The sequence below is a fragment of the Lissotriton vulgaris genome, unplaced genomic scaffold (genome assembly GCF_964263255.1).
Source record: "Lissotriton vulgaris unplaced genomic scaffold, aLisVul1.2 SCAFFOLD_508, whole genome shotgun sequence".
NCBI classification, from domain to species: domain Eukaryota; kingdom Metazoa; phylum Chordata; class Amphibia; order Caudata; family Salamandridae; genus Lissotriton; species Lissotriton vulgaris.
Window position 1 is genome coordinate 617,470 of NW_028245501.1, and position 27,098 is coordinate 644,567.

The 27,098-nt window shown below is 47.7% G+C and overlaps 1 protein-coding gene across 1 annotated transcript in view; it reads right to left on the minus strand.

The window, feature by feature from the left end:
* The window catches only part of POC1A (POC1 centriolar protein A), a 152,316-nt gene that overhangs the window by 115,103 nt on the left and 10,115 nt on the right, over window positions 1-27,098 (minus strand). Inside the window, exon 3 of the mRNA XM_086949094.1 lies at window positions 3,930-4,101. Within this exon, the coding sequence (XP_086805220.1) occupies window positions 3,930-4,101 (172 nt within the window). The remainder of the gene's footprint in view (window positions 1-3,929; window positions 4,102-27,098) is intronic.

Below are 27,098 nucleotides of genomic sequence, written 5' to 3' on the forward strand. Positions count from 1 at the left end.
CAGGGTATGCTCAGACGGGAGCCCCTTTCCCACTTTGCCACTGGATTCAAGCAAGCCGGGCTGAAGACGGCTGATAGCCAGAAACCGGTCCTAGGAAGCTTGTTTCCGGTCCAGGGAAGACATGGCTTGGCAGTTCGGGCTGGACTGTCCCCATGAGGCACAGGGTCAGACTGATATGCATATGGCCATGTCTGAACTGTGGTGGCAGAGTGGGCTAAAGAACAGTGATGGATTAAACCCAGATCTGTTGACTGGGTGTGAGTGTTTGATTGATTCAGATGCTCCGTCCGTCACCACCCCCTTTTGTACCGCAGGTATGAACAAAGGCATGCATTACAGCAACAGCAACTGAAGAGACACGTTATGATTATTCTGTATACATTCTCTGTCAAAACGTGGGGATGTGTTTTAAAGGGGCGCTGCAACATTCGGTGGAGAGGTGAGCCCTCCTGTGGTCGCTCACAGAATTACAGTCTGTTGAACCAGACCAGGCTCTCAGGTGGAGCTTCGACAAAGAAATGTACCCTCTTGTGCCTGGGCTGGACAGTAGAAGACGGCTACATATAGGATGCAGAGGGTCTTTCACCTCCTGGGCCCTGGTACCTCCCAGTCTGCTCCTCTGATGTGGCTCTATATCTTTTTATAGCCTAAGATCATGGTGGAAAATGTAACCTACAGGATGAGGTGCAATCCGGTGCTTCCTGTAACCCACAGGATGAGGTGCAATCCGGTGCTTCCTGTAACCCACAGGATGAGGTGCAATCCTGTGCAGGATGAGGTGCAATCCTGTGCAGGATGAGGTGCAATCCTGTGCAGGATGAGGTGCAATCCTGTGCAGGATGAGGTGCAATCCTGTGCAGGATGAGGTGCAATCCTGTGCAGGATGAGGTGCAATCCTGTGCAGGATGAGGTGCAATCCTGTGCTTCCGGTAACCTACAGGATGATGTGCAATCCTGTGCTTCCGGTAACCTGCAGGATGAGGTGCAATCCTGTGCAGGATGAGGTGCAATCCTGTGCAGGATGAGGTGCAATCCTGTGCAGGATGAGGTGCAATCCTGTGCAGGATGAGGTGCAATCCTGTGCTTCCGGTAACCTACAGGATGATGTGCAATCCTGTGCTTCCGGTAACCTGCAGGATGAGGTGCAATCCTGTGCAGGATGAGGTGCAATCCTGTGCAGGATGAGGTGCAATCCTGTGCAGGATGAGGTGCAATCCTGTGCTTCCGGTAACCTACAGGATGATGTGCAATCCTGTGCTTCCGGTAACCTGCAGGATGAGGTGCAATCCTGTGCAGGATGAGGTGCAATCCTGTGCAGGATGAGGTGCAATCCTGTGCAGGATGAGGTGCAATCCTGTGCAGGATGAGGTGCAATCCTGTGCAGGATGAGGTGCAATCCTGTGCTTCCTTTAGCCTACGGGGTGAGGTGCGATGCTACGATTCCTGTATCCTACAGGATGAGGTGCATATGTGTAAGTATGCGTGAGAATGTGTGTGCCTGTATATGTGTAAGTAAGCATGTGTGTACCTGTATATGTGTGGGTATGCACGCGTGTGAGTGTGCCTGTATATGTGTAAGTATGAATGTGTGTGTCTCTGCTGTATATGTGTGGTATGCACAAGTGTGTGTGCCTGTATATGTGTGGTATGCACAAGTGTGTGTGCCTGTATATGTGTGGTATGCACAAGTGTGTGTGCCTGTATATGTGTGGTATGCACAAGTGTGTGTGCCTGTATATGTGTGGTATGCACAAGTGTGTGTGCCTGTATATGTGTGGTATGCACAAGTGTGTGTGCCTGTATATGTGCATGTATGAATGAGTGTTTGTGCCTCTATATGTGGAAGTATGTATGGGTGAATGCCTGTATATGTGTAAGTAAGCTTGTGTTTGTGCCTGTATATGTGTGGGTATGCATAAGTGTGCGTGCCTGTATATGTGCGATTCAGCCTCTTGGTTTGGTCTTTACTGGATGATGCAAAGGGATGGAACCTTTTCTTCTACCGTGTTGTGCTGCTCTACAGCTCGGTCTCGATAGCACTCATACTCACGAGGAACACATTGAAACAAGTAATGCTGATAAAGTCCACTGAACCGCGCCAGGGCCTGGACTCTCTCAAGGACACTGGACCACCAAGCACCACATGCTGCGGAGAGGTTGAGAAAGCTTGAAGTGTAGAGCTCTGCTTCTGGGGCACTATGGGACGGAGACGCTTGCAGAGACCACCGTAGTCGCTAGGCTGAGGCCTTAAACTTGTGGAGAGGAAGGGTGAAGGCATATGGACCAAGGCAAAGGAGAGATTTTACTTTCTTTAATGGAGTCTTATATAGTGTGAACTGAGCCCGGAGGTATCGGTATCAGAATCAGAACGCTTTACAAGAGCACGAGTTGCGTTACACGAGGACACATTTATTTTTATAAGGCACAGAAAGATTATGTGATTTGCCCAGAATCACAGGATGTTGCGCGTCCTTGCAGACACCAACTCAGTTCCCCAGATTGGAGGTCGACCGCCCTAGCCGTTAGGCCACATCCTCTCCCCCTGGCCAGCTAGAGGGGATACTGTAAGAATGCCAGCGTAGCAGCCATTTCCCCAGGCTGTGAGACCAGACTTCCTTTCCATAAGTGCAGGGTGCCCTAAAGCTGCAATCGGTCTTTCAACTCGGTCATGCTGGATGTCTTGGGTGTTGGGCTGTTGCCATGGCGAGCAGGGTCACGACTGATTTGCAAATGGCTGGGTCCAAATTGCGGTGCCGTGATTAACAAAAACAAAGGATTAAACCCAGATCTGTGACTGGGGGTGAATGTTTGATTTGTTCAGTATCCGTCCACCATTATTCTTTTTACTTGAGTGCAGCCTAAGCATACACAACCTCCTTCAGTGTGAGCTATGTGGAGGACCAAAAGGGGTTATTATAATGGTGCGCAGAGGCGTGTGTATGGAGAATGGAGCTCCAAAGTGGGGAGAGGAAAAACACTGCAAAAATCAAGCACTGAATACACTACAGGTCTCGCTTGACAGCTCAGGCTATATCTGGGTGAATAGTACAGTGAGGTGTGAGGTAAGTCCCTTGAGTGGGGAGATCCAAGTGCCCCCGAAAGTGCAGCTGCTTACTCAAGGTGGAGTCTGCAACCTACTCTAGGCTCTTGCTTTAATCTGCGAAGCGTGGCTGTAGCTCTATTTCAATGCTTTATATTATAAAGGACACACGCCACATGTTTATAATGCAATATACCATGAACCGTACACACGAAGGATGCCCTTATCCCAGCACACCCTCCAAACGCACCCAAAAACACAGATAGGAAACTGTAAAACCAAGAACACGTGGTGCAAAGGGCATCAACACAAGTAAGAGTTCAACAAGTCTTGAAACAAATAATAACAAGACACAATACTTTTAAAAACAGATGTTTCTAGACCCACAAGCATATAGGAAGGAGAGTGATGTCAGGGGGTCCTAGACCCCCGAGCCTATAGGGAGGAGAGGGCTGTCAGGGGGTCCTAGGCCCCCCAAGCCTATAGGAAGGAGAGTGAGGCCAGGGGGACTGTTTTTACCAGTAAGAGATTGGGCAATGCCCAAATATTGCCAGCACAATAATAACAAAATATTTTTACATTCCCTGGAGAGGAGGCTTCCAATAATGTTTTTCAACATAGAAAATGGGTGTAGAAAGGAACATTCTCTTTATATAAGACTTCTGAAGTGCCACCAAATGTCAGCAGTTAGTTGGCGCTGGCCAAAACACTGCCCCCTTGGAAAGAACTGGCTGCGTGTAGGGGGTTGGAGCGTTGCGCCAATGCTTTCGCATCGCTTATGTCTTACGAAGCAACCCTTCCAAAGACGGAGTCGAGATTTTACTGCGCAATGAAGAGTTTGGAAACCTTAGGCCTGTTGTACATGTAACGCTTTCTCTGGCATACTTACACGCTTGGAACCCACAGACGGACAGTTTTATCTCTAGAAGCAGAAGCCACCAGGTGACCAGATGGTGAGAACTGGACAGATATAATGGCGTCTTTGTGCCCCACGAAGCGATAGGCTCTCATCTGCGCTTTCATATTCCAGATCATCAAGCAGGAGTCCATGGAGCCGCTGGCTGCAGAGGAGGAAAGAAGAGTTCGAGGCTCAGGGGCTGTTCCAAAGTGAGATCATTTAGCAAAGGAGTGGATGCTGGGGAGAACCTAGAGCCAGAAGTTAGAGGAGCTAAAAAGAAATTTAAAAAAACATGTACAAATCTGCCACACTGGATGCAAAAAAAAAAAAAAAGATTACTAAACCCAAAAACAGACAGAAAGCCTGATAACACTGAGGAAATATTTCAAAATGTTTAAAGTTACTGCTGATCAGTTACCGCAAGTGAAGACTTCAGAAGGGAGAATAAACGGTGTAAGAAACACCAGTCTTTCTTTGAATAAAAAGAAACTATTAATCTGAGAGAGAAAATACTTCCCACAAATAAGCTATCATTAATTCTTAAAGGCGACAAGAACACGTGCCTTGCAGCAACACTGTTACTGAAGAAGCTGAATGCCAAGGCCATCTCTGCCCTCCAAAGGGGATTAAAGAGCATTTCTATATCTCCGACCCTGTCCTGCTGGAGATAGAGTTTTTATGACACAGAAGAGCGTGGGGTTATCACGCGGTTAATAATAATCCCCGATAGAAGGAGCGATGGCCCATTTCTGGAGGGCGCTGGAGAAAGCGCTTTGAATCTGGTACAAAAACACCTGGAAAGCAACGCCTTGGAAAAGTGGCAGGCAGTACTTTCACCCAACAAGGTCGCCTAAAATTGCCATATTGGACCTGAAAACACACGGGCCCGATTCACAATGGTAAATAGAGATGAAAGTCAAACTTTACGACTTTCGGCATTCGTAAAGGACATTTAGGAGTAGTAAAGTTAGACTGTTGTCTCAGTTTAAACTTAAGACCAAAACGTACGTTTAACGAAGACAAAAGTCTAACTTTACTACTCGTAAATGCCCTTTGTGAATATCGAAGTTGTAAAGTTCGACTTTTGTCTCAGTTTACATTAGGGAATCGGGCCCTCTATTTACTACTCGTAAATGCCCTTTGTGAATGCCAAAAGTTGTAAAGTTTGACTTTAGTCTCAGTTTACATTAGGGCCTTGAGCACAAGATCCTACCTGACCCCTCATCTCGTGGGATGCCAGGTAGAAGAGGCATGGTTCATCACTGCTCTTACAGGGGGGTCTTTTCTGAATTATGTTGATGAGACCCAAACAACATTTTCAGCTGTCCAACGAATTCAACGAAAACAAAAACCTCAGACAAGGAATTTGCACCCCGACCCAATCCTGGATGAGGTCTATGGGCCTGAACCTCAATGAGGCTAAAAACAAGTTTCTAGAATGAGGAACAAGTCACTCCCTAAAGAACACAATCACAGTAACTATCTTAGTTTGCCGTCAACAACAAATAAGCTGATTGAGAAAGTCAAATCCCCTGGTTTCATATTTGAAGAGATATCTGTAACATTACAATCCCTTCCTGTTATTACCACCTAAATGAAATAAGGTAGTCAAGGAAGCCGGTGAAGCAACAGCAGCGATGGCCAGAACTGAATCAAAAACTGAATGCGATAAACCCCTCGTCCTGGGACTACAGGGAAGGATATTGGAACGCTTGAGGTCTTACAAAATGCAGCATCAATGACGGTTAAAGGAACATCTGACTTTCATGCCAAGAATCTCACGGGCGAGCGCTTGCTTTACAAATATACACCACGTTACGTAAATACCATACCACGCCAATCCTAAAACCATGCCATGGGTTCAAGGTAAGACGAGAATCGGGTTAAGGTATGCAAATCTAATTTTATTAACACATGAGGATTCCACAGAGACTCCCCCCTTCTCCTCCTACGCTACAACGTACCTGGACTTTCAGATCTATGGTGCAGAATCAGATATAGAAACTTATAATTAGGGCGCCCTGTTTTTTCGTTTGTACTGACTTTTACAGGTAAATACAGACAAAAAACAGTGTGTTTCCCGTCTATATTCAGTTTTAAGAGCGGAAAAATACAGATAATTTGGCTTCTTTTGATTGACTCTCCATACCGAGATTAATGACTTTCAGGCCAACAGCTGTACATCTTTCACAGCGTGGGGAGTTACAAAATCAATGAGGTTTCCTTAATTGACTGCATATCTCAATTTGTATTTGTGCTAATATGCTAATTTTTTAAGTGGGTTTATTATTTTTGATGGTGTAACGTACTAAAACCTGACAGGCCTCAAGTATGAATGCACGTTTATTTGTTAAATAAATGTGGAAATATACAAGTTATCACATCATCTGTTCACAAAACAAAAATGGATTAATAGCAATAAGTAAATTTGGAAAGGAAACCACACCCTTTTTTCTTAACAAGAAAGACGGAGGTAAGACTGAGGAGATATTACTTTCCATCCACCCTCTTCCTACCCTCACCTTAGTACGAAACACATAATCCATTCAATTGTAACATCAACTCCTGTTCCTCTACAAAACTGTACAACCAGTATAAATTGTGTTGAATCTATTGTACACGCCGGTCAGTATAGCCTTTTTCTCCCGCGCTGTTGGAACTCGCCCCAAAAGCGATACCTTTTGCAATCTTAACGATCGGAAATTCGAGGCTGCGAGAAGTCAAAGGCGAGGCGTGAGAGACTTGAGAGTAGCCCGAGGTGTGCTCCCACATCCACATCCCAATCTCCACTCATACTCACCACTGTGCGCAAGGGACACAGACAGACTACCTCCCGCAGTATGGCATATAAAAAACTGAGATCACGTACAATATTTATGAAAAGACTAAGAACTGAACAAGCCATAAGAAGGAGTGCCGGAAAGATGGTCCGCCCTAAAAATACAAAATTGCTCTCTGGAATAACTAAATATTTTTTAAAACAAAAAACAAAGGACCAGGAGAAAACCCAAAGCAATCAAGTAAAAGAAGTATTAAAAGAGGAAAAACAGGAGGTTACCAACAGCACAGGGCACGATGAAATGTCAAACAACAAAAGCTTGGAAGAGTCAAATACTAAAATTTCAAGAACAGAAACAGAAAAATTAGAAGATCATCAAAATCAGAAAAATTCAGAATTTGATATCACTTGCCCTGCGATAAGCTTGAAAGACCTGGTTTTCAGTATGGTACCACAAAAGGAGAAATCAAAAATTCAGAACAGTACCCCACTAAAAAAGTTGACCCTGAAGACTCTCCCTTGCAAACGCCGGATTTCCTATATTTAAAATCTATTGATCCTTCTAACGAAAATATATTGGTGTCCAAAGCCCTAGTCACACTTGAAAGAATTCTGGAATCAGTTCTTTCTCATCTAGGGAACATCTTGGAAAACTCTGACCAGATGTTGGACACCTAAATAGCAATGTTAAAACATCTAGTAGAGAAAAAAGAAGGAAACAACAACTAAAATTATCACTAGTTGGAGAAACCAAAGAACGAACAACAGAACGAAAACTTTCCACACTAAAAGTCCTCCTTCCAACAGAAGCGGACTCCCCGTCAAAGGTCGACACCAACTCAAACCGGTCGATGCAAACAAAAAGTAAACAAGCATTTGCAATGCAATAGGTCTCGCATTAGGAAAGTTTGAGCTATTGGCATTGTAAATGACAAATTTGTTATATATGTGTTGGTTTTGAAAATAGCGAAATTAATAGCTTTGTCATTTACAATGCCAATAGTTTTAACTTTCCCAAATGTGAACCTATAGCATTTGTAATACAATATGTATTGTATTAACGTGACTTGATGTATTGATATTACAAATAACAATGGCTTTAATTTATTTTTAATAATTAATACTTAAAAAAAGTTATTGTAATTTATATTGGCAAGCGCTTAAACTTTGCTAAATAACTTTTTTGAAGATTATGTTCAGTGTATTTTATTGTGACTAAAATCCTAGAACAGAAGTGAAATATTAACATCTTTTTGTGACATTTGTAATAAAGTTTGAAACATTGAGAGAACATATTCAACAACCAGTTGTTGTTGAATGGTTGTGCAGATTGATGCTGGGGTGGCGCTGACTGATGTTGTGGTTGCGACGAGTGATGCTGTGGCTTTCAGTGTTGCTGTGGTAGCGCATAGTAGTGATGTGGTGCCCCTGAGTGATGCTGTGGTCGTGCTGTGTGATTGCGATAGAGTGAGTGCGATAGATAGACAGATAGTGAGTTAATAATTTTCTGCTGTGGGCAGCGTGCTCCTCAGAAGCATTCCCCAGGTAAAGGGAGGCTTTGTGTGGGCCGCATTCCAGGCAATTTACAGTGACGGTATGACGAGAGAGGCAGAGAATGTGATGAGAATTGCCGACCCGCAGGCCTCCATTTTTGCTGATGCACATGAATCTCAGTAATTAGTCTGCACACAAAGTGATAAATGTACCCCCTTAGCCGTAGAACCACTGGCTCTATGTGTTACATGCATGCGTTAATGTGGCAGTCTATTTTGGCCAGCAAGCGTACTCGCAACACAACGAAAATGTACTACTATTACCCAATGTAACGGTACTCAATTCATCCACCTTAGAAGCTGAAAGTGTGAGTTGGTCCTGCCAGGATGTGAACTGAAGACCTTCATTACATAACTGCAGATGTATGCAGCGAGCATTAAAAACACAGGAAAATCTTGCTGTGAATGTGTGTGTGTGTGTGTGTGTGTGTGTGTGTGTGTGTGTGTGTGTGTGTGTGTGTGTGCGCGCGTATGTGCGTGCCTGCATGTGTGTGAGAGAATTAGCACTAAAGAGCACGTGTGTGAGTTGGTCCTGCCAGGATGTGAACTGATGACCTTTATTACATAACTGAAGATGTCAGCAGCGAGCGTTTAAAACACAGAAAAATCTTGCAGTGAATGTGTGTGTGTGTGCGTGCATGTGTGTGAAAGAATTAGCACTAAATAGCACGTGTGTGAGTGGGTCCTGCCAGGATGTGAACTGAGTACCTTTATTACATAACTGAAGAGGTCAGCAGGGAGCGTTTAAAACAGAAAAATCTTGCTGTGAATGTGTGTGTCTGTGCGTGCGTGCATGTGTGTGAAAGAATTAGCACTAAATAGCACGTGTGTGAGTTGGTCCTGCCAGGATGTGAACTGATGACCTTTATTACATAACTGAAGATGTCAGCAGCGAGCGTTTAAAACACAGAAAAATCTTGCAGTGAATGTGTGTGTGTGTGCGTGCATGTGTGTGAAAGAATTAGCACTAAATAGCACGTGTGTGAGTGGGTCCTGCCAGGATGTGAACTGAGTACCTTTATTACATAACTGAAGAGGTCAGCAGGGAGCGTTTAAAACAGAAAAATCTTGCTGTGAATGTGTGTGTCTGTGCGTGCGTGCATGTGTGTGAAAGAATTAGCACTAAATAGCACGTGTGTGAGTTGGTCCTGCCAGGACGTGAACTGAAGGCCTTTATCACATAACTGAAGATGTCAGCAGCAAGCGTTTAAAACAGAAAAATCTTGCTGTGAATGTGTGTGTGTTTTCCTGGTCGTGGTGTGCAGGCCTCCTTTCAAGTCGGGTGGGGGAGCAGGGGAGCCAGTAAGTGGGAGGGAATAGCTCTCGGCATTGCTGGTGGGCAGGAGAGCAGCAGCCTGTGGTGTGAGAGACAAATGTTGGGGTGAGGAGGAGGGAGGGGGGAGAGAGTGCGCTGCAGAGGAAGAGGCTGAAGGTGGGAGGGCGGGGGAGATAGCGAAAGGGTGAGAGGAGAGGCATGGGGCGGGGGAGAGCATGCGGGTTTGATGCGATAATGGAGACAGCTTGGGGAGCAAAAGGCAAGCGCGTGCACAGGCACATGCACTCGGCGTAATCTGCCTGGTTCAGCTTTCCTGTTTTCACCTCTATATTTATTTTTTATTTTGAAAGTTTTATATAGCGCGAACAAGATCTTCGCAGATATCAGAGCGCTTTACAGAGAAGGGGAGCATGTATACGCAGATACAACAATCATGTTAGAAGTACATTGAAGTTATATCATAAAACAGTGAAGTAAATCAAATTCAGAGTCAAAATAAAAATACAAAGGGTTCGAACAAATAGTACAGATGAGTAACGAGTCTTTGTAGTTTTATCTCCAGTAGTGGTTCAAGTGTATTTAGCCATGAGGATCGCTTTTACTTCTTTCTTGAAAAGTATGAAGGATGTGATCAGCCTGGTTTCAGGGGGAAGCGAATTCCAAATCCTGGGAGCCATTCCCGAGAAGGAGCGTTTATAGGTTTTTTCCTTGCGGAATCTTTTAGGCTTTAGCAAAAGATTGTTTGTACCTCTAGTGTTTCTGGTGCCTCCAGAAATCGTCAGCTTCTGTGCGAGGTATCTAGGTGAGCTCAGGTGGATAGCCTTGTGTGTCAAACAAGCGATTTTCAGGTGTATTCTGGCTTCAAACGGCAGCCAGTTCAGGGATTTGAAGTCAGGGGAAATGTGTGAGTGTTTTTTTGATCCAGTGATAAGTCTCGCTGCGGCGTTTAAAGAGGCTCTTAAGGGTGCCGTAGTAGCTCGGGGGAGACCACAGAGTGCGGTGCTGCCGTATTCTATTCGAGGTATGACTAGTGAATGTACCGCAGTTTGGAAGTCTTTGGCTGGAAGGAAAGGTTTAAGTTTCCTAAGGGTGTTGATTTGGTAGTTCGCTCCCTTAGTTGCTTTGTTGATGTGATCCTGCATGCTGAGATTGGTGTCAAGTGTTATGCCCAAAGATTTTGCTGAGTCCACAATGGTGGGTTGAACATTAAGTGCTGTGAGGTCTTTAAGCCACATTTGTGCGGTAGTGATCTTCGCGGGTGGTGAGATCAGAAGGAACTCTGTTTTAAGGGCATTGAGTTTGAGATGATTAGCGGCCAGCCAAGATTGAGTGCTTCTGATCGTTGAGTTCAAGAGCGTGATGTCTTTGGGTGATTGTAGTTTGAGATAAAGTTGGGTGTCATCAGCATACATGTGGAAGTGTACATTGGATTCTTGCAGCAAAGTGGTTAGAGGTTCCATAACTAAGTTGAACAAAGTTGGGGATAGGGAGGATCCTTGTGGTACGCCTAGCGATACAGGTCTTGGCGCGGACATCAAGTTGTTGCTCTTGAATTTCTGCGACCTGTTATGCAGAAAGGACGTAAACCATTTGAGCACAGTTCCAGATAGGCCCATTCTTGTGTTTAATAGTTCGAGTAAGCTCTCATGTTTGACGGTGTCAAATGCGGAGGAGAGATCAAGGAGGATGAGGAGGCAGGTGTCGTTATGATCTAGGATTTGGAGGGCGTCGTCGATTATGTGAGTCATAGCAGTTTCAGTACTGTGATTTGCTCGGAAGCCTGATTGATGAGAGTTGAGGAGATCAAACTGAGTAATGTGTTTAGTCAATTGTATTTGTGCGCATTTTTCCAGCAGTTTGGCAAGAGTCGGAATGTTGGTAATGGGACGGTAGTTGTTTAGGTCAGAGGGGTCGGCTGTAGGTTTCTTTAGCAAAGGTGTGACTTGTCCGACTTTGAGGGAGTCGGGAATGATCCCTTGTTGAAGTGAGCTGTTAATGATTTTGGTCCAGAGTGGAAGGAGCGACGGGGTAAGAACTTTGACAGCGTTAGCAGGAAGGGGGTCCGTGAGGTGATTGGATGGTTTCAGAGTGCTGAGCAGTTTGCCAATTTCTTCTTCTGTGTAGGTGACAAAGGTTGACCAGGAGGCATTGTTTTTTGGTTTGGTGGGTGCTATGCGGTGGGGTTTGGGGAAGAGGCTTGCGTCCATGAGGAGATCATTCTTTATGTTGTCAGTTTTTTGGTTAAAGAAAGAGGCGAAGTCTTCGCAGGAGGGAGCTTCGCGCATGGTGTTGAGAGGTTGGGGTTGTTCTTTGGATTGTGTTCGGATAAGCTCAAACAGCTTTCTCGGACGATTTTTGGCTTGGTCGAGCTGACGCTTGAAGAAGTCTGATTTTGATCGTTTTATTTTCCTGAAGTAGGCATTTCTCTTTTTCTTCAGGTTTTTTAGGTTCAGTGCAGAGGGAGCTGATCTCCAGGTGCGCTCTGCCATTCGCATTGCGCGTCTATCGTCATTGAGACTCCCGTTGTACCAGGGGTTGGAGATTTTTGCGGTGGCTTTTTTTAGCTGCAAGGGTGTGACTTCGTTAATTATTGAGGTCATAGTGTTAAGATAGTGATCAGTCAAGGATTGGACGTCCTTAACGCCAGCAGGAGGAAGCAGTGAGTTGCAGCTGTTGGGGGGCAGCGAGTTTGAGTTTAGCTTTTTCATGTCTCTTTTCCAGACTTTGGGCCTGGCGGATTGAGCAGGGTTAAGTTTAACTTTTTCATTGATGAAGAATGTGACAATATGATGATCTGACCAGTCACAGGGTTGGATAGATTCGAGTTGGATAGAGCCCTCTTTGGAGATGATAAGGTCAAGGATAGAGCCTTTATCGTGTGTTGGACTGTTGCAAATTTGGGTGAGGTCAAGGGCGTTAAGGAAATTCTTCAGACTTTTTACCACCGCATCATTGTGATCGTTCCAGCGGAGGTTGAAGTCACCAAGGTATATTTGTGTGAGTTGTCGCCCGGAGTTGGTTGAGATCATGTCCATGATTTGTTGGGAGAAGGTAAGGTTGTCACCGGGTGGGTGGTAAACGCCGTGCAGAGTGCAGATCTGTTTGCCCTCACTGACAATATCGAGGCAGATGTATTCACAAGACGTAGGGGAGGGTATGGAAGGGGAAGTTACTTTCAAGACAGAGAGGTTGCTCCTGTATATACATGCGATTCTGCCACCTTTTTTATTGCCAGACCTATCAAGTCTAGTGATGTGGTAGTTGGGGGGAACCAGAATGTCCATTATAGGTGTAGAAGCTTCTGTTAGCCATGTTTCAGTAATGATGATTAAGTCAAGATCCAATTTTAGGATGAGATCGGCAATGGCGGCGGAGTGTCTAGCGGCTGATCTGCAGTTGAGCAGAGTGCATTTGAGACGGGGTGTGTCGATGGCAGAAGGGTGTTCTAGAGCGAGGGGGACATTACTCAGGTTACTATGGATAGCGATTCTGTTGTTCAGTGTGGGGGGTCTAAGGGGATTGGAGTGAATCGTGGGAATGGCAGTGAGAGTGTCGGGTGTGATGCTATGGGGACCTGAGTCATAGGAGCGGAGGAGTGTGGTTGTGTCTAGGTCTGAGAGAGGGTTGCAGGAGCGGTGGGGGCGATTTTCGCGATTGTGAACAGGGATTGAGGTCCAATGCGGTGGGAGTCGAGTGCGAGAGTTCGCCGCCCGGTTGGAGGACCATTTGGGAGGGGAGGTGAAGGTGGAGGCGCGTGAGTGGTGTCTGGGGTGTGTGCTGAGTATTTGTTTGATGCTGTGAATGTCTTGTTTGATCTGGTGGAGGGTGTTGGGTGAGGGGTGATTGGAGTGTGATAGACAGAGTAGTTGTTTGATGATGTACATGTCTTCTTTGAGCTGGAGGAGGGAGGCCGTAATGTGGTCTATTGTGGGAAATGTGTTGGAGGTGGGGATGGGAGGGTCGGGCGTGGATGACATAGGGGAGAGGTTGGTGGCGTGGATGAGAGTATTGGTGGTAGGCGTAGAGTGCAAGGTGGAGGATGGGCATTTATTAGTGGTGGAGGTTGGGTAGTGGGGGGTGAGACTGGGGAGGGTAGCGGGATTGTAGATGGTTCTTTTTTGAGAGGGTGGAGTTGAGTTGATGGAGGTGGTGTGTTCTGTGTGCTTAGTTAATGGGAGGAAGTGGGGGCTGAGAATGGGGGGGGATAAATAGTGGGGTTTGCCTTTGTGTGTGACGGTCTGATGTTGATCTATGTTAGGCGGGTTGTGGGTGTGAGTTGTGGTATCAGGGGTGAGAGGAACGGGGATGAGAGGGACGTGGATGAGGGCTGTTGAGTAGGGGGAAGGGGTGGGGTGGTTGTTGTAAGCGGGAGAGAGGTCTAGGTCTGTGTTTGAGGGATGAGGGGTAACTACGGTAGGTGGGTGAGTGACTAAGATGCCGGGAGTAAGGGGGTGGTGCATGTCGTTTTGGGTGGGAGCTGTGGTATTAGGGGTGGGAAAGTGGGTGAGGGCTGGTGTGTGATGGGAAGGGGTGAGGTGGTTGGTGTAGGCGGGGGAGTGATCTATGTCTGTGCTCGACGGGAGTGAGGTAGATACGGTAAGTGGGTGAGTGACTAGGGTGTCGGGAGTAAAGGAGAGGTGCATGGCGTTTCGAGGCTGGGGTAGGTTAGAATGAATGTGGCTTGAGGCTGTGGTGTCAGGGATGGGAGTGGTATGAGAGGATGACAAGGTGAGGTTGTAGGGGGGGAAGGGGGTGCCGCTGGAATGTGCGGCTGAAGGATCTATGTCTGTCGCTGTGGAGTGCAAGGTAGCTACATTAGGTGGGTGAGTGTCTGAGGTGCCGGGGGTGGGGGGAAGGTGCGTGTCGTTTTGGGGTTGATTGGGGGTGACTTCAGGGGTGATAGGCCTGCGGGTGCTATGGGTGGGGGTCCGATGACTGGCGAGGTGTTGTTTGAACTTGGGGAACATGTTGTCTAGTAGTTCCAGGTTCTTGTCAGTGGATTGCATTAGGATGATCCCGTTATTGTATATAGTGATGGTTGTTCTGCCCGGGAAGAGTTGGGATGGAGTGATGGTGAGTTTTAGGCCATGCGCGAAATTCCTGGAGGTGGAGACGGTGAGTAAGGTGCGGAACATGTTTCTCCATTGGGCTCTGCGTGTGGTGTGGAAGATAATATCAATGTTCAGTGAACCATTGACTGGTGAGAAGTAGGTGTCTGCACAAGGAGTTTCAGGGTGGGACCTCAGGAAGTTGTGTTTAAAACGTTTAGCGGCTTTTTTAGTAAGTGAGGGTGGGTAGTTGATTCTATATGTGTGTTTGCCGACGGGTTCCATGATGGGAGGGCAGTCTAGATAGGTTTTAGGAGGGAAGGGTGCAGGAGGGAAGGGTGTAGGAGGGAAGGGTGCACTGTTCTAAAACAGCTGCGTGGGCCTAAGGTGACACTAGTGAGAGCACTAGTGAGTGCACAGTAATGCTATACGCAGAGTACCAATGCAGACAGTCATAGTGAGCTAATGGTAAGTGCTACTAGTGAGCTGCCAGGTATTTGAGGTAGTAGTCGTTGCATAGGACAGTCTAGGTAGGTTTTAGGAGGGAGGGTGTAGGAGGGAAGGGTGCACTGTCCTAAACAGTTGCGTGGGCCTAAAGTGCCACTAGTGAGTGCACAGTAGTGCTATACCCAGAGTACAAATGCAGACCATCATAGTGAGGTAATGGTAAGTGACACTAGTGAGCTGTCAGGTATTTGAGGTAGTAGTCGGTGCATACAGGATTGGCTGACACTAGGCTTCCGAGGTATTTGGGGTAGTAATCGGAGCAAGTAGCAATAGAATACTGACAAAATACTGGAATAAAACACTGTGCAAACCATAATAATATCATTAGTGTTATCACATTAGTGAGCAGCAACGAAAAGATATATGAGGTATAAGATATGAAATATAGAAAAATATAGAAAAATACTTGAATAAAATAACTGTGCAGACCATAAAAAATATCTAAATCAAAGGTGTCAATAACGAGTAGTCAAAAATATATAGGGTACAGGAGTCAGTGACAGAATACAAATGCACACACAGATTAAATGACACAGAGTAAATAACACCACAGGTGGCATTAGCGAGCAGCAAAAGAGAAATATATGAGGTAGCAAACGGTGCATTACCGGTGACGATAAAGTAGGACGTGCAAGATATAGTAGGGTATATAGAACATAATGCTACTGTAAGAGGCACTAATAGATGGGTAGCAATCGGTGCAGGAAAGTGAAATGTGCTAGATACAATCAGAAATGTAATAATAAATAAATAACACTGCGAAAGAGCAGACTATCTAAATCCAACAAAATAACTAAATCCAATGCAGGAAAAGTGAAAAGTGCTGGATACAATCAGGAATATAATATTAAGTAACACTGCGAAAGAGCAGGCTATCTAAATCCAGCGTGAAATAAGCCCAGCTGTGTAAATTGTGTAGCCGATAAGAAGAAGTTCCATGATACAGACAGGTGCGCACCCAAGTATGGTAGCTGGGTGGGAGAGTTCTTAGTGTCAGTTAGAGAATTAAATCAATGGCTCAGCAGCCAATGACTAGTCCAAGATGGCGACCCTAGAGAGAGACTGGACAAAGATGGCCACCACAAAAGGGAATGAGACATTAGTCCTCTGTTTATTTCTATTGCTTTGTGAGCAGGGAAGGGAGTTTCACTTTCGTGCTAGCCCGGTCTCAAGGTTGCTGCTGTGATGGGGTCTTATCTTGAAGGAGCCTCGTGGGCCCAGGCGGTGATTTATTGCCTTCGTTATTTAGACCCCCGCCATTTTGGACAATAGAGCTTTGCGAGTGAGTGCCGGCGAATGTAATAAATACCTTTTTTGACTTTGAGCAGCGCGTAGCTCTCACAGTTCCGCTGTGAGAGAATGTGCCAACACTGTGTCTGCCAACAACCATCGTCCCAGTCCCCTCTCAGCCCTCAAGACCGCCAGGGTTCCTGTGCTGCGGAGCGAGCGGGTGGGCGGGAGGGGGGGGGGGGGTTGTGTTGTTGTTATGGCCTCGTCCCGGTGCTTTGCCTCAGTTCCAGCGCCTTTTGCTGCCGTCGGGAGGGGTCCCTGTTTCAGGACGCGAATGAGTGATTGAGTGGGGGCGAGGTCCGGTGATCGCCCCGCTCTGATCCTCCTGGTGCCTGTTGTCCGCTAGCGAAGATCCGCTGAGGGTGGGGGAGGGGTTCCGTTGTCCTCGTTGTATCGTCCCGCGCTGATCCCGGTGCTGCAGCCAGCGTCCTTCACTGCCGTGGGGGGGGGGGGGCGCGGGGGTCCGTTGTTGTTACCTTCGGTCCCGCGTACCAGCCAGCCTCTGCTTCCGTTCGGGTGGTCCGTTGTCCGTTGTTGTTGCCTTCGGTTCTGAGGTACCAGCCAGCCTCTGCCTCCGTTCGGGGGTGGGGGAGGGGTACGGTCTTCGTTCCGCTTTGGTCCCGATCCCGATGCCCGCTTGTTGATGTTGTCAGGTGGCAGCTACCAACGTCCCAGTTGTTGCCTTCGGTTCCGAGGTACCAGCCAGCCTCTGCCTCCGTTCGGGAGTGGGGGAGGGGTACGGTCTTCGTTCCGCTTTGGTCCCGATCCCGATGCCCGCTTGTTGATGTTGTCAGGTGGCAGCTAACAGCGTCCCAGGCCACTCTCAGCCCTCCGATGCCACTTGGACTCCTGTGCCGTGGTGCGGGCCGGTCAGAACGTTGCTCTGCAGCCCAAGCCTTCCTCAGCTCTCCGTCGCTGCAGGGCTCCTCTACTATGGTGCTGGCGGGTCACAACGGTGCTGCACAAAACATCAAAACATCCAAAATTCAATCCACAAACGTTGCTTCTGTTACTAATATTCCGGAACACGATTGCTGGCTGCTGCTAACAGGGATATACCCGGTTAAGGGATCCCAAGCACGGGGAGCTCCTTCAGGCAGCTCCTACCAGGCGGCCATCTTCTTCTTTTAATGCAAGCGCATTGGCAGAGGTCAAGACCTAAAAAGGAAAAAAATACATACAAACAAAACTACTCATTAAGAAAACTCTTTAAGGACTCAAATGAGACCAAAACTAAAGTACAGAGCACAGCATATTACCCCATCTTTAACAAATTAAAGTATAAAACCTCATCAAAAGGGTTAATCACGACCAGTCAAAAAACTATTGAAACCTCAATAATTATGTCCCCAGTCTCCCTTGCCCCAGAAACAACAGTAAAAAAGATGAGATTAAATAAAAATAGTCTGAAACGGGCAAAGAAAAGGGAAAAAAGAAGGTTTGCTAAACAGAAGGTCCGAAAAACAAGATTTCCAGAAACGCTACCTCCTAATCTTATGATCTCAGAAAATAAGGAAGGTAAAGAAATCAACCTCATCACGGAAGAAAGAGAACTTATTTCGAACTTCCAAAGGGCAAACTCTTTACCTCTAAATCCCATCCCCCCAAGCTTAGTTCCAACTAACTCAGAAAGAGAATCATGAACGCAAAAGGAAACCCAACAAGCTCTACCGATTAGGAAATCATCTATTCAACTACAGAAAAATCTAACATGGAGTGTGGAAGTTACAGACCTATTTCCCTCTGGTGAAGACCCTATAAATCGAGAAAGAATAATACATTTTCTTCAAAGGATACAACCACTACAGGCATTAGCAAGAAATGACATAAAACAAGTATTTTTTCCAGAAAAAAAAACGAAAACCACGACAGCTGTAGCTGAACTTTGGTTGCCAGTCATTCCGGCTATTATTTTAAAAGAAGTGGAGACCCTTCATAAATGTGGATTTGATGTGGCCCCAGAAAAAGAGACAATAGGACAACCAGCAGAAACTCTTTTAATTGGTCATCAGCGCGTAGTCGCAAACCAAAACTGCAACAATAACTTGTTAAATCCTTACAAGAAGACATATCGGTCTCAATTGCTAATGGAGTAAGGAGAAGCTGGACCAAGAATTCTCCAAAGAAGGAAAAAATATCCACAGTTAACTCATGGGCATAGATAGCAGAGAATCTTAATAGTAAACAAGCAGCGCGCATCCAAGATGGTCGCGTGAGCTGTGCGCTCACGAATCCCTCGCCGCCTCCAACACCTATCCTGTCACGGATCCTGTTTCTAACTACGGATTATTGTAGCCGAGACTCTCCTGACGTGGCCTTTTTCAAAATTCGGATCGGATGCCGGACACCTGAATTACTCCTTCCTGAAGCCCTTCACCGTGAGTCATCCAGGGACTTGGGCATCCGAAACACCCCGAGAGTAGTTGAGCAACAACGGCGTATGGAAGAGGATAGCTTCCATGGACTACTTTCGTTTTCGTTTTTCCTGTCTAAGACGACTGGGAGACGACTGTCCCTTGATCTAGCTGGCCCGTATGCACACTTGCTTGATTGCTCTTCATCGGCGCCCAGCACTTTGATTTCCTCGCTGTTTCTCTCCGTGGGGAGCCATTTTCACCAGGTCCAAAAAGCCCCCAAGGGGCGCGCAGCCCACCATGGCGGGCAAGTCCGACAGCGACAAGCGGACGATCAAGAACACGTCTCTGGGTGGCATTACTCAAACTACCATTATGGACCGATTTGCGCGCCACAAGGGTTCACCCAGCGGAACTGGCAAAACTTCTGAGGACCTTGGTGGTGGCCCCCCTGAAATGGAAGAGCTGGCCCTTCGAGATGTGATGGGCGTCATTGCGAGTATGAAGTCATCCATGGGCCAACAATATGAAACTTTGGCCGCCAAGATTGACACTGTGGCTGTGGATGTTAGCTTGATTAGGGCGGACTTGGCCAAGACTAACGAGAGAGTCAAGTCGCTGGACATTAAAGCTGCCAGTCTTACCACCGACGTTTCCGATCTCCAGACCGAGGTCCGGACCCTTCGAACCTCGAGTGAACAGCTTGCCCGCCGGCTTGAGGATTTCGAAAGTCTCGCTAGGCGCAATAATGTTCGCATCATCGGAGTTCCGGAGTCCTCAGCCGATCAATCGACGGACCCTCTTGTGGAAGACCTGATCTTAAACCATCTCGCCCCCAAGGGCCTCAGTAACTTTTTTGCGGTGGAGCGTGTCCATGGAGTTCCGGGCGGAAGACGCAAACAGGGCGCTACACCACGACCCATCATTGCGAGGATCTTCAATTTCAGGACAGGGACGCCATTTTACAGGCCTCGAGGACCAACGGCCCCACTAAATTTGAGAATGCGCCCATCAGCTTCTACCCCGACTACACTCAATCGGTGCAGAAAAAGAGACTGGGATTTACCGGGGTGAAGCGTAGACTGAGAGACCTGGGCATGAAGTATGCCATGCTCTTCCCTGCCCGACTGCGTATCGAATATAATGAGCGTATGCTATTTTTTAATATGCCAGAGGTGGTTAGTGACTGGTTGGACACATTATCGACGCAACGGGACAATGCGGAGCACTCCAAAGGCGCAGAGGGAGGCCAAGAGGACCAGGAGGAGTAAGGACACCGGCATGTGTAACCACCATACCGTGTTGCGGTGGATCGTTTTCTTTTTGGGTCAATGACACTTTCACGAGACAAACCCTGGGGCGGCGGGGAGTTTGGGACTTTTCCTCCTCCTGGGGTGTCCCTTTTTCTTCCTGTAGATTAGTTTTCTTGGGTAGGGCGACAGGCACACTGCAACTTGGGGTGTTTTTTTGTATTATCGCAGGGGTGCAGGGTGGGGGGGGATGTGTGTATGGGGCATTTTGGGGGAGGGGGGGTTATTTCTTTCTGTTTGCATTGTTTCAGAGGCTAAGCATTGTTGCATATTGTGATCTGTGTTTCCTTCACGGGGTTTGGGGGACCCTGCCACAGCTTATGGGATTGGGTTAGGGGGTTGAGAGTTTTGAGTTGGAACGTCAACGGCTTGGGGGACAAGATAAAACGGGGGATTGTACTTCAATATTTAAAATGTCATTCCCCCGATATTGTATTATTACAAGAAACGCACTTGGTGGGGAACACGTTCCATGCTATGAACCGGAGGGGCTACAGGTTGGTTGCACACTCTGGGTTCACCTCGGGATCCAGAGGGACCGGTGTTATGGTCCGAAGTTCCCTCCCCTTGGAGATTGATGATACGGTACTGGACGATAAGGGACGGTTTGCGGCCATTATTGGTAGGTGGGAGGGGAAGCCGATCTCCATCCTTTCAATATACGTTCCCCTGGGTTTACAGACCACCACGTTTGCCGACCTGGGGAAACTGGTGTTGGGGCTTCTTGAGGGGATCTTGGTGGTTGGAGGAGACTTTAACTCTGTTGTTAGCGGCTTGGAGGATCGTCATCCTCCCAGAGCTCTCACATAGTCACAGTCCTGCCTGGGTGGCTTCTTGGAAACGTTTGGTATGGTTGATAGTTGGCGGATGCTTCCCCCCGGGGAGGCTCAGTATACCTTCCACTCTGGGGCACATGGGAGGTTGGCTAGACTTGATTACATCCTCATGCCGCAGCCCAAGCAGTATCGGTGAGAGAGGTCCGGCATTTGCCCAGAGGCATCTCGGATCACTCCCCGCTATGGATACTCATTGATCTCCATCTGGACACCGGGGGCCGGGTCGCCCCGATCAATCCCTGGCATCTCCGTCTTCCGGAGACCAGGGCTGGGGTGGTTAAGGCTATTGACCATTACTTTGCCGAAAATGAGGGATCGGTGTCTTCGTCTGTGTCCCTGTGGGAAGCTTTTAAAACTGTTATACGGGGTCAGACGCTATCACTGATTGCCGGTTCTAAGAAACGCCACAATGAAGAGGTTGAGGAGTTGGAATCTGATATTGTTGCTTTGGAGGCAGATCTTGAGTCTGGGGTCACGCGAGATAAGGTACATGTTTTGCAACTGAAACAGTCTGACTATAAAGCCTTGGTTACGAATGCTGCGAAAGCCATGAGTCGAGAGCAACAGGGCCATTTGTATGATGCGGACGACAAGGCGGGGAAGTTGATTGCATGGCTGGACAAGAGGGAGAGACTGAATCGGGTGGTGCTGGTTGTTGAACGAGTGGATGGTGTACGTGGAAGAGTTTGCTTGTCACTTTCGAGCAGTGTACGCGCCGGTCACTGACCAGCCAGAGGAGGACTCGCATCTTTTGCTCAGGGATATCGCTTTGCCTAGCTTGTCCCAATCTGACAGAGAGCTTATGGAGGCGGACTTTTCCGCCGATGTAGTTGCGCTCGCTATTCGCTCCATTCGCTCTGGAAAAGCTACAGGCCCGAACGGCATACCTATTGAGCTGTACAAATTGTGTCTGAACAAAATGGCGCCGTACCTTCTCTCGATGTTCTTAGAGTCCAGGGAGAGGTGTTCACTCCCCCGAGATCAGAGATTGGCATCTATCGCAGTAATACATAAAGAAGGGAAACCCCGTGAGTTGTGTACTTCCTATAGACCCATTTCACTCCTTAATGCTGAACCCAAGATCCTGGCAAAATTGTTAGCGAATCGATTGATTAAAGTGATTGGGGACTTGGTGCACCCAGATCAGTCTGGCTTTATTCCGACCCGCAACACTGCGTTGAATTTACGTCGTCTGCACGGCGTTCTGGCGAGGGCAGAGACGTTACGTGAGCCGGCCATTTTGCTTTCTCTGGATGCCACCATGGCATTTGATACAGTGGAATAGCCGTACCTATGGGCGGCTCTGACGAAGTTCAGCTTCGGACCGGTATTCATTGGCTGGGTCCAGCTACAATATGAAGAGCCCCTGGCCCAGGTGGTCGTTAATGGTAGGGTCTCGGCTTCTTTTGTCCTAGGGAGGGGTACGCGACAAGGGTGCCCCCTGTCCCCCCTGCTCTTTGCCTTGGCTTTGGAGCCCCTGGCCGCTTGGTTGCGGTGTGAACCATCACTCAGGGGTATCAGATGGACCCTTGGCTTTGAAGACCGCATCTCATTGTATGCAGACGACATTCCCCTTTATCTCACTTCCCCTCGGAAATCTCTGGGGGTGCTGTTAGACGTCCTTAGTTCCTTTGGTAGAAACTCTGGTCTAGTGATCAACTGGAGTAAGTCCGGTGTTTACTCGCTCACGGACGATACGCCACTCGTGCCGCGCAACTGCCTGATACAAGTCTCGCCTTCTGGATTCAAGTATTTAGGTATATATGTATCGCATGATACTGCAGTCAGGTATCAGAGCAACTTGCTCCCCCCGCTACTTCGTTTGAAGGCTGATGTGAAAGCCTGGTGTAGGCTGCCGCTGTCCCTGGTGGGCAGGCCAGCTCTCTTCAAAATGATGTCCCTCCCTAGATTTTTATATGCACTTCAAAACACTCTTGACCTTGTGCCTACCAGCTATTTCCACGAGATCGAGAGCCTCCAAAGAAAGTTGTTGTGGACCGGACGTCCCCGGATTGCCTTGGCTAAGCTCACGCTGCCTTGGTACGATGGCGGTATAGCGTTGCCTGATATCAGGGGGCTACTACTGGGCCTCTCAATTGAGCTTGGTTAATCATGCAATGTATGGCCCAGTTTCTAACCCGGCCTTTGCTATGGATAAATGGCTGCTTCTGGGCGGGGATTACTACAGGGCACTTTATTCCAAGCGGTCAGGTACGACGTTAATGGGGCCCACCAAAGTAGCGGTGCGGATCTGGTATAACGCTAATGCAGCTATGGGCTGGTCAGACACTATTACTCGAGCGACTCCACTCTATGTCTCCGAGAGGCTAGGCAATTTGTGGACTACCAAGGGTTTCGAGAAATGGGACCTCATTGGTATCAGCAAGGTGGGGGATCTTTGGCGGAAAGGCAGGATAAAGACTTTTGATGAGCTGCAACTTGAATATAAACTTAGTGATCGAGAATACTTCCGGTACCTGCAGGTCCGACATGCCATCTGCTCGGTCTTCCCGACTGGCACTCTTGTTCCAGAATCCTCACCCCTGGAGGACAGAGTGCTCGACGGCCATGTCCCGGACAGTACGATCTCATATATAAGAAATTGATAAATGACCGGACAGACCTTTTACAGCTCCGTGAGGCCTGGACCAGCGATGGATTCGAACTGGACGATGAGGATTGGCAGGCAGCGATATCCTCCCCGAAGGAGGTGGCGATCCTGGCCCGTCTGCGACTGGTGCAATTGAAAATCCTACACTGAGTGTATGTGACGGGCCCTCGATTGTTACGCATGGGATACTCTTTGGATGTATTGTGTAAGCGTGGGTGTGGAATGGTGGGTACCTTCCTACATATTTTGTGGGAGTGTCCAGCGGTGGTGTCCTTTTGGAACCGTGGGCATGGCGTCATGGAAGAAGTGACGGGTGTTTTGATTTTGCCTGAGGCCCGAAGGTGTCTTCTGAATGTGTGGGAGCCCAACGACTACAACGTGGATCAGACACAGTGGGCCACCTTGGGGAATATGGTCGCCAAGCGTGATATTGCACAACTGTGGGGATCATCGAGGGCACCTAGTCTGTCAGCCTGGTCAAGAAACATGGACTGGTGCATGTTTCGAGAAAAAACGGTCTATGTTGCCCGGGGAAGGCAACAGAAGTGGGGGGTATGGAATCAGTAGAACCAGTATCGTGGAGAGATCTGTACTCCCCCCTTTGTGAATCCACCGGAGGTGTTGTACTCCCCTTAGCCAGATGTTCCTTCTGGTCTTGATTTTCGTCAATATACTGCTTGCTTGCTCTCTTCCCCCTCCCCCCCTCCTTGCTTTCCCCATAGCTTTTTAGCTTTCATTGTTGCCGTGTAAGATGGATGCGGTTCTCCCTCTCCTGAAGGATCACCTGTATATAAGCTTCTTGTTTTGCCTCAACAGTTATTTATTTTTTTCCTTTTTATTGGTTTGTTTGGTTTTCTTAAAAAACATCAAAGAAAAAGACCTTATTTCTCCTGCGATTAAATATATGGCTACGACATGTTTGCTTAATTGCCGCCGGACCCCCGGGTTGTCGGCTGAAGTGCTGTTTAACTGACTTATCCGGTATTCTTACTGACAATGGTGACAGCCGACTCGGAGTGGCTACATGCTTGCTACTGTATAACCATATTTGTCAATAAAGGTTTAAAAAAAAAAAAAGATGGTAAACAAGCATTTGCAATGCAATAGGGCTCGCATTAGTAAAGTTAGAGGTATCAGTATTGTAAATGACAAATTTTTTATTTATGTTTTTGTTTTGAAAATAGCGAAATAAATAACTTTGTCAATTATAATGCCAATAGTGTTGACTTTTGCAAATGTGACACCTATAGCATTTGTAATGCAATATGTGTTTTATTTACATGACAGATGTATTAATATTAAAAAATAACAATGAGTTGTATTTTTTTTCAATATTTAATACTTAAATAAAAGTTATTGTAATTTATAACGGCAATAGCTTAAACTTTTGCAAATAACTTTTTGGAAGATTATGTTTAGTGTATTTTATTGGGATGAAAATACAAGAACAGAAGTGAAATATTAACATTTTTTTGTGACATTTGTAATAAAGTTTGAAACATTGAGAGAACATATTTGAATCAGTTGTTGTTGAATGGTTGCACAGATTGATGCTGTGGTGGCTCTGAATGATGATGTGGCGGCGCTAAGTGATGCTGTGGCGTTCAGTGATGCTGTGGTAGCGCATAGTGATGTTGTGGTGCCCCTGAGTGATGCTGTGGTGATGCGATGGATAGTGAGGGTGATAGATAGAGAGGCAGGGTGAGAGATAGAGGCAGGGCAAGTGGGCGAGGGAGGGATGTAGTGTGGGGCGGGGGAGGGATGGATGGAGTGCGGGGATGGATGGATGGAGTGCGGGGATGGATGGATGGAGTGCGGGGATGGATGGATGGAGTGCGGGGATGGATGGAGTGGGGGGGGTGGATGGAGTGGGGGGATGGATGGATGGAGTGCGGGGATGGATGGATGGAGTGCGGGGATGGATGGATGGGGTGGTGGGGATGGATGGATGAATGAATGAATGAATGAATGAATGAACGAATGAACGAATGGAGTGGGGTAGCCGAAGGCAAGAAAAACTAGTACAATCAGGGAAGCAGAAGGCAAGAAAACTAGGGCAATCAGGGGAGCAGAAGGCAAGAAAAGAAAACAAGTACAAATCTGTAATACAGCCAATAAAAAAAACGTATCTGCTTTCAAGAAAAGTGAATGTTAAAACCGAGGCCAAAACGCACAAGTTTACCAATATTAAGCTTTGATATGCATCAATGGAGACCAAAAGAGATCTTCAATATTAATAAAATATGGCCACCACATATAGATTTAAACCTCCATACTTCAATCACCCTGGTGGCTTAAAAAACATTCACCTACTAGAAACTGAAGAACAAGCATTAGAAATGCAATAGGTCTCGCAGCATTAGAGTTAGTGCTTTTAGAATTGTTTATGGGTTTTTTTGTAAATCTTTAGCATGAGGGTGAGTGAGGGTGAGTGAGGGTGAGGGGTTGAGGGTGAGGCTGAGGTGTTGAGGGTGAGGGTGAGTGAGGGTGAGTGAGGGTGAGGGGTTGAGGGTGAGGCTGAGGTGTTGAGGGTGAGGGTGAGTGAGGGTGAGTGTGGGTGAGTGTGGGTGAGTGTGGGTGAGGCTGAGGTGTTGAGGGTGAGGGTGAGTGAGGGTGAGTGTGGGTGAGTGAGGGTGAGTGAGGGTGAGTGAGGGTGAGGGTGGGTGAGGATGAGTGAGAGTGAGGGTGAGTGAGGGTGAGTGAGGGTGAGGGTGAGTGAGGGTGAGTGAGGGTGAGTGAGGGTGAGGGTGAGTGAGGGTGAGTGAGGGTGAGTGAGGGTGAGTGAGGGTGAGTGAGGGTGAGTGAGGGTGAGTGCGGGTGAGTGCGGGTGAGGGGTTGAGGGTGAGTGAGGGTGAGTGAGGGTGAGTGAGGGTGAGTGAGGGTGAGTGAGGGTGAGTGAGGGTGAGTGAGGGTGAGTGAGGGTGAGTGAGGGTGAGTGAGGGTGAGTGAGGGTGAGTGAGGGTGAGTGAGGGTGAGTGAGGGTGGGTGAGGGTGGGTGAGGGTGGGTGAGGGTGGGTGAGGGTGAGTGAGGGTGAGTGAGGGTGAGTGAGGGTGAGTGCGGGTGAGTGAGGGTGAGTGAGGGTGAGGGGTTGAGAGTGAGTGAGGGTGAGTGAGTGAGGGTGAGTGAGGGTGAGTGAGTGAGGGTGAGTGAGGGTGAGTGAGTGAGGGTGAGTGAGGGTGAGTGAGGGTGAGTGAGGGTGAGGGTGGGTGAGTGAGGGTGGGTGAGGGTGGGTGAGGGTGGGTGAGGGTGGGTGAGGGTGGGTGAGGGTGGGTGAGGGTGGGTGAGGGTGGGTGAGGGTGGGTGAGTGAGTGTGAGTGAGGGTGAGGAGTTGAGGGTGATTGAGGGTGAGGGGTTGAGGGTGAGTGAGGGTGAGGCTGAGGTGTTGAGGGTGAGTGTGGGTGAGTGTGGGTGAGTGTGGGTGAGGGTGAGGGGTTGAGGGTGAGTGAGGGTGAGGGGTTGAGGGTGAGTGAGGGTGAGTGAGGGTGAGGGGTTGAGGGTGAGTGAGGGTGAGTGAGGGTGAGGGGTTGAGGGTGAGTGAGGGTGAGTGAGGGTGAGGGGTTGAGGGTGAGTGAGGGTGAGTGAGGGTGAGGGGTTG